This window comes from Aulonocara sp. 'chitande type north' Nkhata Bay, linkage group LG3 (assembly GCF_057382095.1).
Source record: "Aulonocara sp. 'chitande type north' Nkhata Bay isolate Kocher_YH1m ecotype deep benthic linkage group LG3, A_spYH_male_GT1.1, whole genome shotgun sequence".
NCBI classification, from domain to species: domain Eukaryota; kingdom Metazoa; phylum Chordata; class Actinopteri; order Cichliformes; family Cichlidae; genus Aulonocara; species Aulonocara sp. 'chitande type north' Nkhata Bay.
Genome location: NC_141346.1, coordinates 60,360,702 through 60,374,766, shown reverse-complemented (window position 1 = coordinate 60,374,766; position 14,065 = coordinate 60,360,702). Strand labels below are relative to the sequence as shown.

At 42.5% G+C, this 14,065-nt stretch overlaps 2 protein-coding genes across 2 annotated transcripts in view; one reads left to right on the top strand and one right to left on the bottom strand.

The window, feature by feature from the left end:
- LOC147336396 (NACHT, LRR and PYD domains-containing protein 1b allele 2-like) overlaps positions 1 to 14,065 on the bottom strand; it is a 198,003-nt gene that overhangs the window by 99,061 nt on the left and 84,877 nt on the right. The window lies entirely within an intron of this gene.
- LOC147336400 (uncharacterized) lies at positions 124 to 2,115 on the top strand. Its single transcript, XM_086287058.1, has one exon. The coding sequence runs from the start codon at positions 460 to 462 to the stop codon at positions 2,020 to 2,022; it is 1,563 nt and encodes a 520-aa protein (XP_086143184.1). The 5' UTR covers positions 124 to 459; the 3' UTR covers positions 2,023 to 2,115.

Sequence of the window (14,065 nt, the reverse complement as noted above, 5' to 3'; positions counted from 1 at the left end):
GAGTAAAACCTCTCTCAAAACACAGACCACTGATATCTCAATACCCACTCACTACTGAGGCTAGACATGGCATTCGCCCAGTGATAGCAGACATGGAGAAGGCAGGAATTTTAATAAAAACAAAGAGATCATTGTACATAATCAACAACCTGATGATGTTTCTCCAGTGTCTTGCAGACTAAAGCCCGGTGACTGGGTTCTGATCAAGGTGCTCCAAAGGAAAAACTGGAGCACACCCAGGTGGGAGGGGCCATACCAAGTCCTCCTCACTACACCGACCGCTTGCAAAATTGCGGAACGACCATCCTGGATCCATCAGAGTCACTGCAGGCGAGTCAGTGAAGCCATCTAAACACAGCTGACGGCAGGCTTGCCCACTTGTTGTGATCTCGCCCGGTGGAGGGGTCAGCTTTCCTGGCCGGGGGGTCTACTCGCGACAGGAGGGTGTGTTCCGTCGTCATGACGTGGTGGCTCTTATCAACTGCAGCGGCCCTGACCATGGCCGGGCTCCTCACCTTTGCTTCCGTGAGGGACAACAAGTCACGCTATATGGAGAAAAGGCAGACACTGTATGACAAAGGAAAGTACACCAAGTTTCCCCATGGCTACGCCACTAACTTCTGGTGGCAGTTTATGAACACTACAGCTCACTTGAATAACAAAACTGACTGCTATGCATGTACCCATATGCCCCTATCCTCACAGACGTCTGGCCTGTGGCCGTACAGCATACCTGAAGATCGCAGTTGGTGCCTGTTGGGCCTGGCAACACATCCAGGCTACGGTACTCTTTGGTCCAAAGCCAACTACAGCATCCCAGCAAAAGCAACCTGGAGGTCATCGTCACTCACAAATGTGAACTGTTCCGGACAGACCTACCTACTGACCTGGCCCCAAGTCTCAGACCCGCTGCCTGATGTAATTCTACTGAACAAACTGAACGCATCACAACTGCCAGTATGTGTGATGAACAATGGATCGCGGGCAGTGGGGGAGCTGCCTACTCACCTATGTAAGTACATATACACTTTCTGCCCACCGAGGAACGAGAGGAAGTGTATGGACTGTTCACTCAACGAAACCTGTGCCAGTAACACGACGCTGATGAGCCTCAACTGTCGCTCAAACTACAGCTACCGAATGCCACTACAAACAAAGACTCAGTACCAGACAGGATGTGCACGGACGGCACCCAGCAGTAGAGGAACCAGAGTTTTGGCTGACTGGTACTTCCTATGTGGCAATAAGGCTTATCTGTCACTCCCTGAAGGTTGGGGGGGTCTGTGCGCCCTGGTGCAATTATCAGATCACGTTTTCTTCATGCAAAGTGTTGCACATCACCCAAGCAGCCGGCAGAGACGTGAAGTGGACATCGCCTCACCCAATTCTTTCGGCATTACAGTGGACACTGGAGTGCCGGGAGAGTTTCGCATCTGGGGAGGAGGAGTGAAATTCTTACAGAGCTTGATCCCCGGCATTGGAGTTGCCGAGGTGCGGGATCATGTGGAAATCAACCGATATGCTCTGCTACGACACATCAACTTGACTAAGACCCTGGGAACTGCCTTAGCAGGAGAACAGCAGGCCATCAGAACGATGGTGCTGCAGAACAGACTGACACTAGACCTGCTAACAGCATCACAAGGAGGAGTTTGCAAGCTCATAGGTGAGACATGTTGCACTTTTATCCCTGATGGATACGAAGCTGGAGGAGACATTTATGAAGCTTTGCAGAATTTGACCGCTCTGCAAAAATATGTCACTGACCACACACCTGGAGCAGCTACAGCACAAGGCTGGCTGGACTGGCTGTTCAGCGGTTCATGGCTGGCTGCTGTAGCAAAGCCATTTTTCCTTCTAGGTCTCATCATGATAGCACTGCTCATATTAGTGTTGTGTGTGTTGCCATGCCTAAGAGTAATGATTTCAAAGATGATAACAACTACAATGACTGCTTATGTTGCCGTGCCTGAAGAAGACCAGCATCCCGTTGCAATTCTGTTAGAGGAGAACTTGTACTAGCTGCTAATAAATGACGTGGTGATTAAAAATGACTTGTCAAGTGATCATGCACTGATTAAAACATTAGTAGGTTATGCAGGTTTTCATCCTTTTATTTTTTGAAGTTTTCAGTTTTAAACATAAAGTTTTTCATTTTAAATATAAAGTTTTCATCCTTTTATTTCTTGAAGTTTTCAGTTTTAAACATAAACTTTTTCATTTTAAATATAAAGTTTTCATCCTTTTATTTCTTGAAGTTTTCAGTTTTAAACATAAACTTTTTCATTTTAAATATAAAGTTTTCATCCTTTTATTTTTTGAAGTTCTCATCCTTTTATTTTATTTTTTTTGAAGTTTTCATTTTAAATATGAAGTTTTCAACATTTTTCAATTTAAGGTTTGCATCATTTTAAATATAAGGTTTTCATCCTTGTATTTTTTGAAGTTTTCATTTTACATATTAGGTTTTCATCATTTTTAAATACAAAGTTTTCATTTTAGTTTTTATCCTTTATTTTTTGTAGTTTTAGTTTTATTATTTTTTCTTGTTTATTCCACTTGTTATTTCATTTACTATGATTTTCATTTACTATGTTTTTCTTTTTATTATTTTCTTTTGTTTTATTCTTTAGACCAAATGACTTCCATTTCTGCTATGCTGACATTTTGAAAATTAAAAAAATTGCTTAAGATACTTAATAAATAACCTTCACAGACAATTGTTGTATACATTTAAAATAAGTTAAAACAGGAGGGAATGTTACAGGAAAAATGTTTCTATGTTTCTTTACCTTCTTTTAAATGTACAAAGATGCCTTTTGTCTGCCCTTTGCCTATGGTTAGATTAGTTTAGAATTATCTTTTTAGACTTTCCCAGCAAACACATCTTGTTTCTGGGACACATTGTTTTAGATTGTTTTATCTTCCCTAGCTCTCTGCTGACGAGACTAGCACCATATATGGAGTTGTTTTATTTTATCTGTTTATTATTTGTTATCCTGTTCTCACTGTCTCTGTGCTCTGTGCCTATAAAAATTACCAAGCCACTGTGCATGGTGTGAGTTGTTCTTAGCAGCTCACCCGTGTACACGTTTGATAAAGAAAGTAACTTTGTCTCATTGTGTCTTTATTTCTCCTGGGTTTTTTACAGAGTTTTCCCCCAACAAAAAGCCAGAACAGGAAAATCTGCTTCATGTGTTTCTGTTTGATCCTCAGTGACTTTGACACAAAGGCCTCTGCTGTGATGATCACACCTCTGATCAAGTCTCACAGTGTCAGCTTTGTTTTTATACATATGGATATGTGCTGATAAATGATCAGAATTATAATATTTCCCACTGCCTGCTGTGTGCCGTGACCTTTGACCTGCTAAAGACAGTCAGCTGTGGATTATTCATTGTTGTGTCTGATACTTAGAACTGTGAGGAAGAACACTACACAGTTAATCAGGGTCCCCTCTCTCTGAATCAGGAAAGGTGGGCAGGCCGCGTGTGGGCCGCGGGCCATACGTTGAGTCTCACTGTTTGAAATGTGAACATTGTTCTGCTGCAGTCAATGGACTAAACCAGAGAAGAAGAAAACAGACTTTACCATGAAGATCCTCAGTGTGGATCAGTATAATATCAGCCTGATGTCTGCAGTTTAGTGTCAGCACAACTTTCACATCATATTCATCTCAGCACAACTAAAACATGCTGACTGACCTCAGAGTTTCAAGTCCACATCCTGGACTCTCCAGGAAACCACACAGATGCTTCACTCCTGAATCCTGCAGGTTGTTGTTGTAGCTCAGGTCCAGCTGTCTCAGATGGGAGGGGTTGGACTTCAGTGCTGCTGCCAGATAATCACAGCTGATCTCTGACAAACCACAGCTCTCCAATCTGTATAAAGAATGAAAGATGTAAGTTTATTAGACAAAGTGTGAGCTTGAAATCATTCAGTGTTTCATCATCTGTTCAGAGCTGAAGAAGGTTCAGAATGTAGAAGTTTAGAAAATGGAAACTCCAAACAGCTGAAGCCAACAGGAAGCAGCTTCAAACAAACACAACAAGAGAAAAAACTCTGAATGTTTCACATTAAAGTCGTACATTTATCATAAAAACAGGACAAAGACTTGAAAAAGTCGTGTTTTTCCTTCCAGGAACCACAAGGCTTCACTTTTAAAGGTGAAGTGTGAAAGAAATGGACATATTTGAAGTCCAACACCTTTTTCCAGTCACATTATTAAAGCAGACAAACTACAAGCTCATTTTCATTCCAACAAGTCATCTTCTGACCTGGACTAACAAAACTGGTCTCTATGTGCAGCTGGCTGTGAGACCAGTGCTCAGGGAGCGTCTACAAAGTGCAACACTGAAAGAACATCGCACACTAGCTTTGTCCCAAAACGTCGGCTGCATCCTTCGGAGGACCCGGTATTCGCGGTCTACGTGGGCCGGGTCCTTCAAAGATCGAAAAGGCTGGAAGTGCGAGGCTGTGAAATGGGACGGTCTAGCCTTCAGATTTGCGTCACCGCTGTCTCGGTGGAGTTTAATAAACTCGGCCGTCTGCTCCTTGCTATCTAAAATATAACAGGACACTGGCGTAAATTCTCGACCGTCTCACACTTCTGTTTAATCAGTTTCCTGTTTAACGTTTATTCAGCTGTGTGAAAATCCCGGAGGAACTTTGATCTCAGCCAAACCGATTTACTCCGGAACAAATAAAACACAGAAAAAAGGCAAACAATTACATTTTTAAGTTATCCGAGTGACTTATATATCATGTTTAACCTGAGTAGTGAAAGAGCAGGGGTCTGAAAACGATGAAGCCGGGCGTCCGCTGCTCTCGCCGGCTGGAGTGACCATTGAACCCCCCGGCTTGCTAGCGAGCGGGTGGGGAACAGACGTCTCCGAAAACGTCGGCACACTTTTGCAAATATGTGATGTCTTGATAAACCAAGCAGATATTTGAAGTTTACACAGCTACTTTCTCGCCTGAAAATATGTTAAAAGTTTATTTTGTGACCCAGAAAGATTAATAAGAGTAATTTGAAAACTTAGTAGCTGCCGCCATTGTTGGCAGCTGAAATTTGGCTGGGATATGAATTCTGGGATATGGTGGGCCACGAAGGACACACCCGACGAATCCTTCAAATTCGGGGAAATGAAGGACGCATTTGTCGGCCACATTTGAAGGAGTCGACAAATACGGACAGCCTTCATCGCCTGGCTGTGACGTAATCGGCCTTCAAATGCAGCCTCTGGAGGATGCAGCCGACGTTTTGGGACACAGCTACTAATTTGCTTCCATCATCCAACCTGAAGAGGAAACAGAGACGCCTCCCCTTCAAAGTAAAAGCTGCTCCTTTTGGACACAGTATCAAAGAAAGTCTACAGTATAACATAGAAAAGACAGAACAAAGTTTTGGTTGTTTTTAAATTGTGCAGAAATGAAACTACACTAAGCTCAATTATGTGACAGACATTTCATCCCATGTCAGTTTGGCCTCATCCTGGGCCGGATTATCCAGCACACACTCTGACCACAGGTCCATGTTGAGCAGGATGAGCTGCTGGCTAATCTGGAGGCTGTAGCAGCAGCTCACAGTCACAGTGGATTTCCACTCATGAAAAAGCTCTGGCTGCTTCATTTCTCATCTCATATCAGAGACTTTAATGCTTCACTGAAGCTGTACTGTGATGCTTCCATATCCCAGTGAGGCCTCCATAATGATTTCAGCTGTTCTGTACACACACTGTGTGCCCTGTATGGCTCAAAGTCTCTGCAGCCTGTTTTTATCTGCTATCATCAGATCTTCATCATCCTCATTCACATCCCTCACACACTCTACAGCCTCATCAGCACCGACTTCATCTTCACTGACTGATGGAGCACAACATGAACCTGTGGAGGCTGAAACACTGTCCTGTCAAACATCTCCCCGTCACCACTCCACTTCTGTCAGCCTTTAAATGAACCCTGCTCAAGTCTGTCACTTCTGTTTGGAGCCAAAAGAGCTTAAAGATTATGCCACTACATTCTTGTCTAGAAAATATTAAAGTGTATTTGGTGACACACAAAAAAGGGTAAAGTTTAAGTATAGTTTGGGTCCACACATGTCCAAACCCTGGTGTGTAGGCCTACTTAGTATTGAGAAAAGCCCACTAAAAGAACGCCCACCAGACCAAAGCAATGGTGTTGACTTGATCAGCATTAACCCCGCCCCCTGACTTTGATGGGTGAAGCTGACAAATAAAATGTATTTATGAACAGCGATGCAGGGCCAGGAGTAGCAACGTGAATTAAATAAATACATCATTAAATAATTCATTAAACGTGTCAGTAAAATAATTAAAATAGAAAACAAACCAACAAAATATGTAATTAACTAATTTGAATTGTACATAAATACTTAATGAATTATTTTAAATGAAATTAACCGATAATTCATTGTGATTTTGTTTTGTGTTTTGATGAGCTAATAATCAGCTCTCTTTTTCTCATTGTTGTTCTAAGCCGCTTATCCAAAGGTAAGGCACTACCTGTTGAATTATTTCCAAAGTGTGCCAAATTGGACATTACAAATTAAAGTCTACTCACTGAAATTACTGGGGAATGTCTGCTTTGATTTTGATGAGAATCTCATGACAGTACTGAGGATTTAATGCAGTTGGACTGCTAAAAATGATTGAATGCGGTTGGACCGCTAAAGGATTTAATACGGTTGGACCGTGGAAAGCAGTTGGACTGCTGAGTGATTTTAGTATATTAGGGAATTTGGTTATTGTTTGGGGTTGAGCCCGTATTGGTTATAAGGTTGGACCTGCTTCAGTCTTACACTTTTTTGGCTGTTTTACTGTTGTTCCAAAGTATTATAAATTATTCAAGAACGTCAGTTGGACTGATAGGAAGCGCAGTGCTCAGAGGTAACGCTTGCCAATGCCAAGGACGCTTAGGCATTGTCCTCGAAGAGGGATAGTCAGTTGGTCACTGTGGAGCTTGGGGCACTCCAGAATAACTAGGAGTTAGAGTCTCCTTACCGTTTGGAACGGTAGTCTGCGCTTTTTTGGCCAGCAGAAGTTGGACTTCGGGCGTGTAACTTTAACTTAAAACTTCGGGGTAAGCCTTGGCTGTGAAATGCCAAAAATAGAGCTTCAGGCAAAGTTTGGGTTGGTTGACGCTTTTAAATTGAGTTAGGGATTTTAGAGATGAGGCCAGAAACTGTTGGACAGATACTGGTTAATTGATCACAAAAAAGTTGGACTTTATCGGTTGGACCGTTAACTCAAATTTGTCGAAATTGTTTAGGCGCTAAAGCTGCCAGATGTGACAGTGGTTGTAAATATAAGACGTCTTTGTAATATAAAATAAGAGATCTCTGTGTGAAAGGAGTCTGAGGCAGTGCTGGAGCTATTTTTAGACTGTGTGTGTGTGAGTGTGAAAATGCAAATTAGTCAGCAGTGAACTGTTTAAACCACAGTTGGTTTTACAAATACTGCTGCAAACATTGTTGAGTGTGTGTTTAAGACGCCATTTATGTTCATTAGAGGGCTATAAATAAAGTTTTGAGTTGCCGTAGTGGATGTATAGTAATTGACTGAGTTTTGATATATAAATATAGTGAGTGCACTGTATATATTTAAGACTAACATATTACTTTTAGGAGTAACCTCTCATCAGCAATAAATGCTGGTGTGTTTTATTTTTTCTATTCTATGTGTGTGCTGTGAGAATTAATAGAGGTTTCAATTGTTTTCTTTGACTTGCTCTTTCTGATTATGAAAGGCATGTCTGAAATACTCTTAGGAAAGCGTGTTGTGAGTATATTCCTCAACTCTTGTCACAGTTTAAGTGTGTGAATGCTGTGAGTAGCAGGTTTTGAGTGATTGGGTGTGATTTGTACAAAATAATAAATAATAATAACACTATGAAAGTTGATAGTAGAGTGAGTGCAGAAGTGGAAGTGTGAGAGAAAAGGCGGTGTGTGTGTGAGACGATCTGACAAACGCAAAGAATTTAGTATATTTAGAAGTGTGTGCGTGAAATAAGGGTGAATTGTTTTAGATCAAGACTTAGTAAAACAAGAGTTTTATTAGCCTGTAAAAAAAACAAAACAGGAGAGATAGAAACAGAAAATATGGTTCTGAGCAGCTGCAAGGTTGACAGGAAATGGTGTGTGTGACAGGAACTTTGCATGCCCATAAAAGGAACTGACTGTGACAAGTGAGCACACAGAGAGAGAAACATACGAGTTAAACTCCAGGCAGATGAAGCAAATGGAGGTTTTAAGAAAAGAAATGAAAAGGATATTAATTGTATGCTTTAGTGTGTCAATACAGGTGGACTTCTTTCAACCTAGAATCTTGAGTACAAAACCATTGATTAACAGAATTGGGAGGAAAACAGGCCAGATTTTGGCTTAAAATTTTACAGCTTGACCTCCCACTTGTCCCGATCCTGAGAAGAAGCTCATAGGACAGTTAATCTCCTGATGAAGACCGACAGAACATCGTGGACTTCAAGAATTAACAGCAGGCAAAAGACAGTGCAACTGAAACTACACTGACGATACCAGCAGCAGCATGGAAGAAAAGCACGTGATGGAAAATGCACGGTGAACTGCAGGCTGGTAAGAACAGTGTGACATAACTGTTTAAAGACACTGAATGGGATATTTTGCCAGGCTGGGATTTAATCTAAAAGGAAAATACTGAAAAGAGCAACGGAGAAGAAACAGAGAAGAAACAGACTGTGTTTGCTGGGGATCACAAGACAACAAAGGACACTAAGAGAAGGGCACAGGGGCCAGTGGGAAGGTGAAGCCCAGACGAGTTCGACTGCGAGAATAGAGGGTACAATTGGGTTGAAATTGAAGCCGGAACTCAGGATGGTTTAGGGATGTCCACGTCACAAACAAAGAGGTAAACAAAAAGAAGGTAAAATAAAGAGAGAAAATAACTGACAATTACATTAATGAATAGAAGACACACATACAGATATTACATAGATTTATTTTTAGGATAAAGGGGAGAGCTTATACGTAGAAATGACTTTTTATACATATTGCATTTTGTGCCTTTAAGGGAGTTGTGGCTCAATTCGTCTCTTGTGGGTCACGAGCCTTTGGCTAGCGCTATGATTAGCCAATCTACTGTGAGGATGATATGAGTTATTGAAGGATTGCACACGCTTACAGACATATAGAGTCCATAAACACACATGACAGTATTGATTCCAGGCAAAAGGCCTCAAATTAATTTAGCGTTTAACTGAACTTGAGCTGGCCCTGTAACAAGTGACAGAAAAGAGGAACTGAATAGGAGTTTCTTGCTTTAGAGAAGGACCAAAGGAAGGAAAGCATATATTTTGGTTAAGTCTGATAAACTAGAATGAGAAGGTATTGTTACATCAAAGGAGCAAGATGAAATAAAAAGGCTGTACCAAAAACAGGCTATAACATAGGAAATGTGAGTTTTAAAATGAAGTTAGTGTTAACACACAGGAGTTGTTTCAAGGCAGCGTTTAGCTGTGATAAAATGTATGCAGGAGTAATTGCTTATATGTTTAAACTTAATTGATTAAAGTGGTTGTTTGTTTTGGATCTTTTAGTAGAATAGGCGCTTATAATGATTTTCTTGTGAAAGGAGATTCTAGGTCAGAGTGGAGGCCTTGCAGCAGCGAGACTTCTGTGTACAGGATGTTGATGATTAGATAAGGCAAGCGACAGGAAACGCATGCAGGGACGTGAAAGCAGCGTTTTAAGAGTTTTAAAATGATGAGTAACGTTGAAGAATATATATAAATACAAGTCAATAAGTCAAGAAGATAATTAGGATCAGGCTTTTGATTAAAGAGTCCCAAAGATGATAAGTTAGGGAGGTGCAGGAAAAGGTGTTTGGTTTGCTTTACACAAGATCTCGGCGACCACAGGGGGGTGAGGATCCTGGAGGCCCGAGGCATGATGGACCACAAGAGAGGGACGCAGAAAAAACCTAATCTTACGCATGGAGTGTTCTCGAGGGGGAGCTGGTGTTTATTACTGGGCCACTTAGATGACATGAGGTTGTCTGATTTGCTGAGCCAGAGGACGGCTAGAGAGGGTCAGAGCGGGAGTGGTGACCCCGATGTCCATGATGCCATGGATGGACATGGAAGCAGCTGAGTGGGCCGAGGAGTGACCCAACACAATGTATTGTGACCTCTGGTGTTCCAGAGGTCGAGAGAGGGAGTATTGAGATTGGAGAGATATTTTGCTGCTATTGTTAAAGGCTCATGTTCTCACTTAGATCATCGATTTCTACTTACATTTCTTTCTGGGAAAAATGGGGATTACTTTGGAAACAGGAAGCATTTTCCCCAATAAGCAGCCCTGGATTAGTAAATCACTCCAACATGTTCTCAGGCAGAAGAAGCTGTCTTGTTATGAGGGAGAGAAGAAAAAGATTGAGGCACAGAAACTTGTTGAAAGAGAGATAAAGCAGCTAAAATCAGGTGTAAAAGTAAAGCAGAGGATGAGCTGAATAAAGGACACTCAAGGCTGGCTTGGAAAGGAATGAAGTCCATGGTGGGGATGCAGAACAAGGAGCAAAGATGAATGTGATGCTGAATCAGCAGAAGACTTGGACTCATTTGATTCCAGCTTTGATATCATTGATTTCAATGAAGAGCTTTGTGATTGTAGCAAAGGGCTGGTAGCTCTGAGAGTCCCACTGATGAGGTGTTTGTGTGGAAATCTCTTAGTGGGACCAAAGAGAGAAAAAGCCCTGGTCCTGATGCTGTGGGAGGGAAATGATTGAAGTGTGCTGTGAGGAACTGACTGGGAGATTTTCACACATTTTCCAGTCCTCCTTGGAACAACAGGAAGTTCCCAGCATATGGAAACAAAGGTTAAGTGTCCTATGGCACTCAGTGATGATGGTGCTGTGGCCCCACCACCTCCACCTCTTTGTAAAGGAACTAACTGTCATCTGGAGCTTCAAATGGGACTAAGACTTCCTCCACTAGGTGGCAGTGTCTGATGAGAAAGTTTTAGTGGAGCTGGCCTGGAGTCAGAAACAGGAAGATGCAGGATTTGGGCTGAAATGGGGAAAAGTGGTTCGCACTAGTGCCTTAAAGCAAGAAGGTTGTAGGTTGAAGCTTGTTGGCCTTTCTGTGGAGGTTGGATGTTCTCCCACAGTCCAATGAAATGCTGCTTAGGTTCATTGGTGCTTCTAAATTGGCTGTAGGTGTGGATGTGAGAGAGTGCTTCTCTGTCTCTCTCTGTTGGCCCTGTGATGGACTGCTCACCTGTGCAGGTGGACCACGCCTCTTGCCCTATGACAGCTAGGGCACAGGCTGCAGCCCTGTGAGCCTAAGCTGAATAAACAGTTAGCAAAAATGATCCATAGATGGCCTGAAATCCCCCAGTTAGCAGTTTGGTAGATAGCTATGACATGCTAATCCCACCCAGCAGCTGTATTCTACCTGTAAGCTGATCCCTGCTGAGCCAAAGCACTTTTTCATATACAAATTACAACCTTTAATAGAAACCTATTGGTCAGCATCTTATTAGCCTGCTGTTAGCTTCATTCCACAGAAAACTGAGAGAAACTAACAAAGTTGATAAAGAATAAAGAGAAATGTGCTGATTTAAAGCCTTTGAAGTGCTTCAGATGATCTCTGTCCACTTCTGTCCACTCATTCATTCATGTAAGCTTTCTAATGCAGCTTTGATCTTCACAGTCTGCTTCATGAAACTCATTCTAACCCTGAATGTCAGAGTGTTCCTCCTTCTCTTTCCCATCATTCATGCTGGCAGTGGAGGAGATTTGGATGTTGGACTGTGTTTTGGATGATGTGTGTATGTTTGTGTTGGACTGCTGTCTGTAAAGCAAACGCACATTTTGCTTTGGATTTCAGTGTCAGACAGACTTTAAGGTGGAATGAAGAGTTGGAGAGTTTCACAGTGAATTATCCAGTGGAGGATTTTTCTTCTTCTTTGAAGGTTTGAAATGTGAACATTGTTCTGCTGCAGTCAATGGACTAAACCAGAGAAGAAGAAAACAGACTTTACCATGAAGATCCTCAGTGTGGATCAGTATAATATCAGCCTGATGTCTGCAGTTTAGTGTCAGCACAACTTTCACATCATATTCATCTCAGCACAACTAAAACATGCTGACTGACCCCAGAGTTTCAAGTCCACATCCTGGACTCTCCAGGAAACCACACAGATGCTTCACTCCTGAATCCTGCAGCTTGTAGTTGCAGCTCAGGTCCAGCTGTCTCAGATGGGAGGGGTTGGACTTCAGTGCTGCTGCCAGATAATCACAGCTGATCTCTGACAAACCACAGCCCCACAATCTGTATAAAGAATGAAAGATGTAAGTTTATTAGACAAAGTGTGAGCTTGAAATCATTCAGTGTTTCATCATCTGTTCAGAGCTGAAGAAGGTTCAGAATGTAGAAGTTTAGAAAATGGAAACTCCAAACAGCTGAAGCCAACAGGAAGCAGCTTCAAACAAACACAACAAGAGAAAAAACTCTGAATGTTTCACATTAAAGTCGTACATTTATCATAAAAACAGGACAAAGACTTGAAAAAGTCGTGTTTTTCCTTCCAGGAACCACAAGGCTTCACTTTTAAAGGTGAAGTGTGAAAGAAATGGACATATTTGAAGTCCAACACCTTTTTCCAGTCACATTATTAAAGCAGACAAACTACAAGCTCATTTTCATTCCAACAAGTCATCTTCTGACCTGGACTAACAACACTGGTCTCTATGTGCAGCTGGCTGTGAGACCAGTGCTCAGGGAGCGTCTACAAAGTGCAACACTGAAAGAACATCGCACACTAGCTGTGTCCCAAAACGTCGGCTGCATCCTTCGGAGGACCCGGTATTCGCGGTCTACGTGGGCCGGGTCCTTCAAAGACCGAAAAGGCTGGAAGTGCGAGGCTGTGAAATGGGACGGTCTAGCCTTCAGATTTGCGTCACCGCTGTGTCGGTGGAGTTTAATAAACTCGGCCGTCTGCTCCTTGCTATCTAAAATATAACAGGACACTGGCGTAAATTCTCGACCGTCTCACACTTCTGTTTAATCAGTTTCCTGTTTAACGTTTATTCAGCTGTGTGAAAATCCCGGAGGAACTTTGATCTCAGCCAAACCGATTTACTCCGGAACAAATAAAACACAGAAAAAAGGCAAACAATTACATTTTTAAGTTATCCGAGTGACTTATATATCATGTTTAACCTGAGTAGCGAAAGAGCGGGGTCTGAAAACGATGAAGCCGGGCGTCCGCTGCTCTCGCCGGCTGGAGTGACCATTGAACCCCCCGGCTTGCTAGCGAGCGGGTGGGGAACAGACGTCTCCGAAAACGTCGGCACACTTTTGCAAATATGCGATGTCTTGATAAACCAAGCAGATATTTGAAGTTTACACAGCTACTTTCTCGCCTGAAAATATGTTAAAAGTTTATTTTGTGACCCAGAAAGATTAATAAGAGTAATTTGAAAACTTAGTAGCTGCCGCCATTGTTGGCAGCTGAAATTTGGCTGGGCCGCGCTATGAATTCTGGGATATGGTGGGCCACGAAGGACACACCCGACGAATCCTTCAAATTCGGGGAAATGAAGGACGCATTTGTGCATTTGCATGCGCAAAAGAAGACTTCACACACAACGCGCTCTGTTTAGACCCAGAGCAAAGAATATTGTTTGACAGATGACCCTTAATATTGTCACGGACCCGGTTCCGGGGACTCGGGGTTCGTGAACAGTGTGGACCTTTATTGTTATTAGTGTATTGGATGTATGTTTGCTGCACTGTGTTCTTGTGTTCAATGCTGGTGTGTGTATGTGTGTGAGGCTGGAGGATGAAGGACAGCCACCTGCAGGCCTGATGGGTGTGGCCCTGCCAGCTGCTGGTCACGCCTAGCTTACCACACACCTGCTTCTGATCAGGATCGTCGGGGGAGCTACTTAACAGAGCGATGGAGCTTCCTCCGGCGCAGGATCGTTGAGTTAGACTCCATGTCAGTGTTTGTAGTGCTGGTCAGTGTATGCCTGCTGGAGTTGGTGCCATAACGGCTGTGTCTGTGTTT

Bases quoted from the DNA above. Each gene is read 5' to 3' on its own strand.
- LOC147336400 (XM_086287058.1), top strand. From the start codon at position 460: ATGACGTGGTGGCTCTTATCAACTGCAGCGGCCCTGACCATGGCCGGG.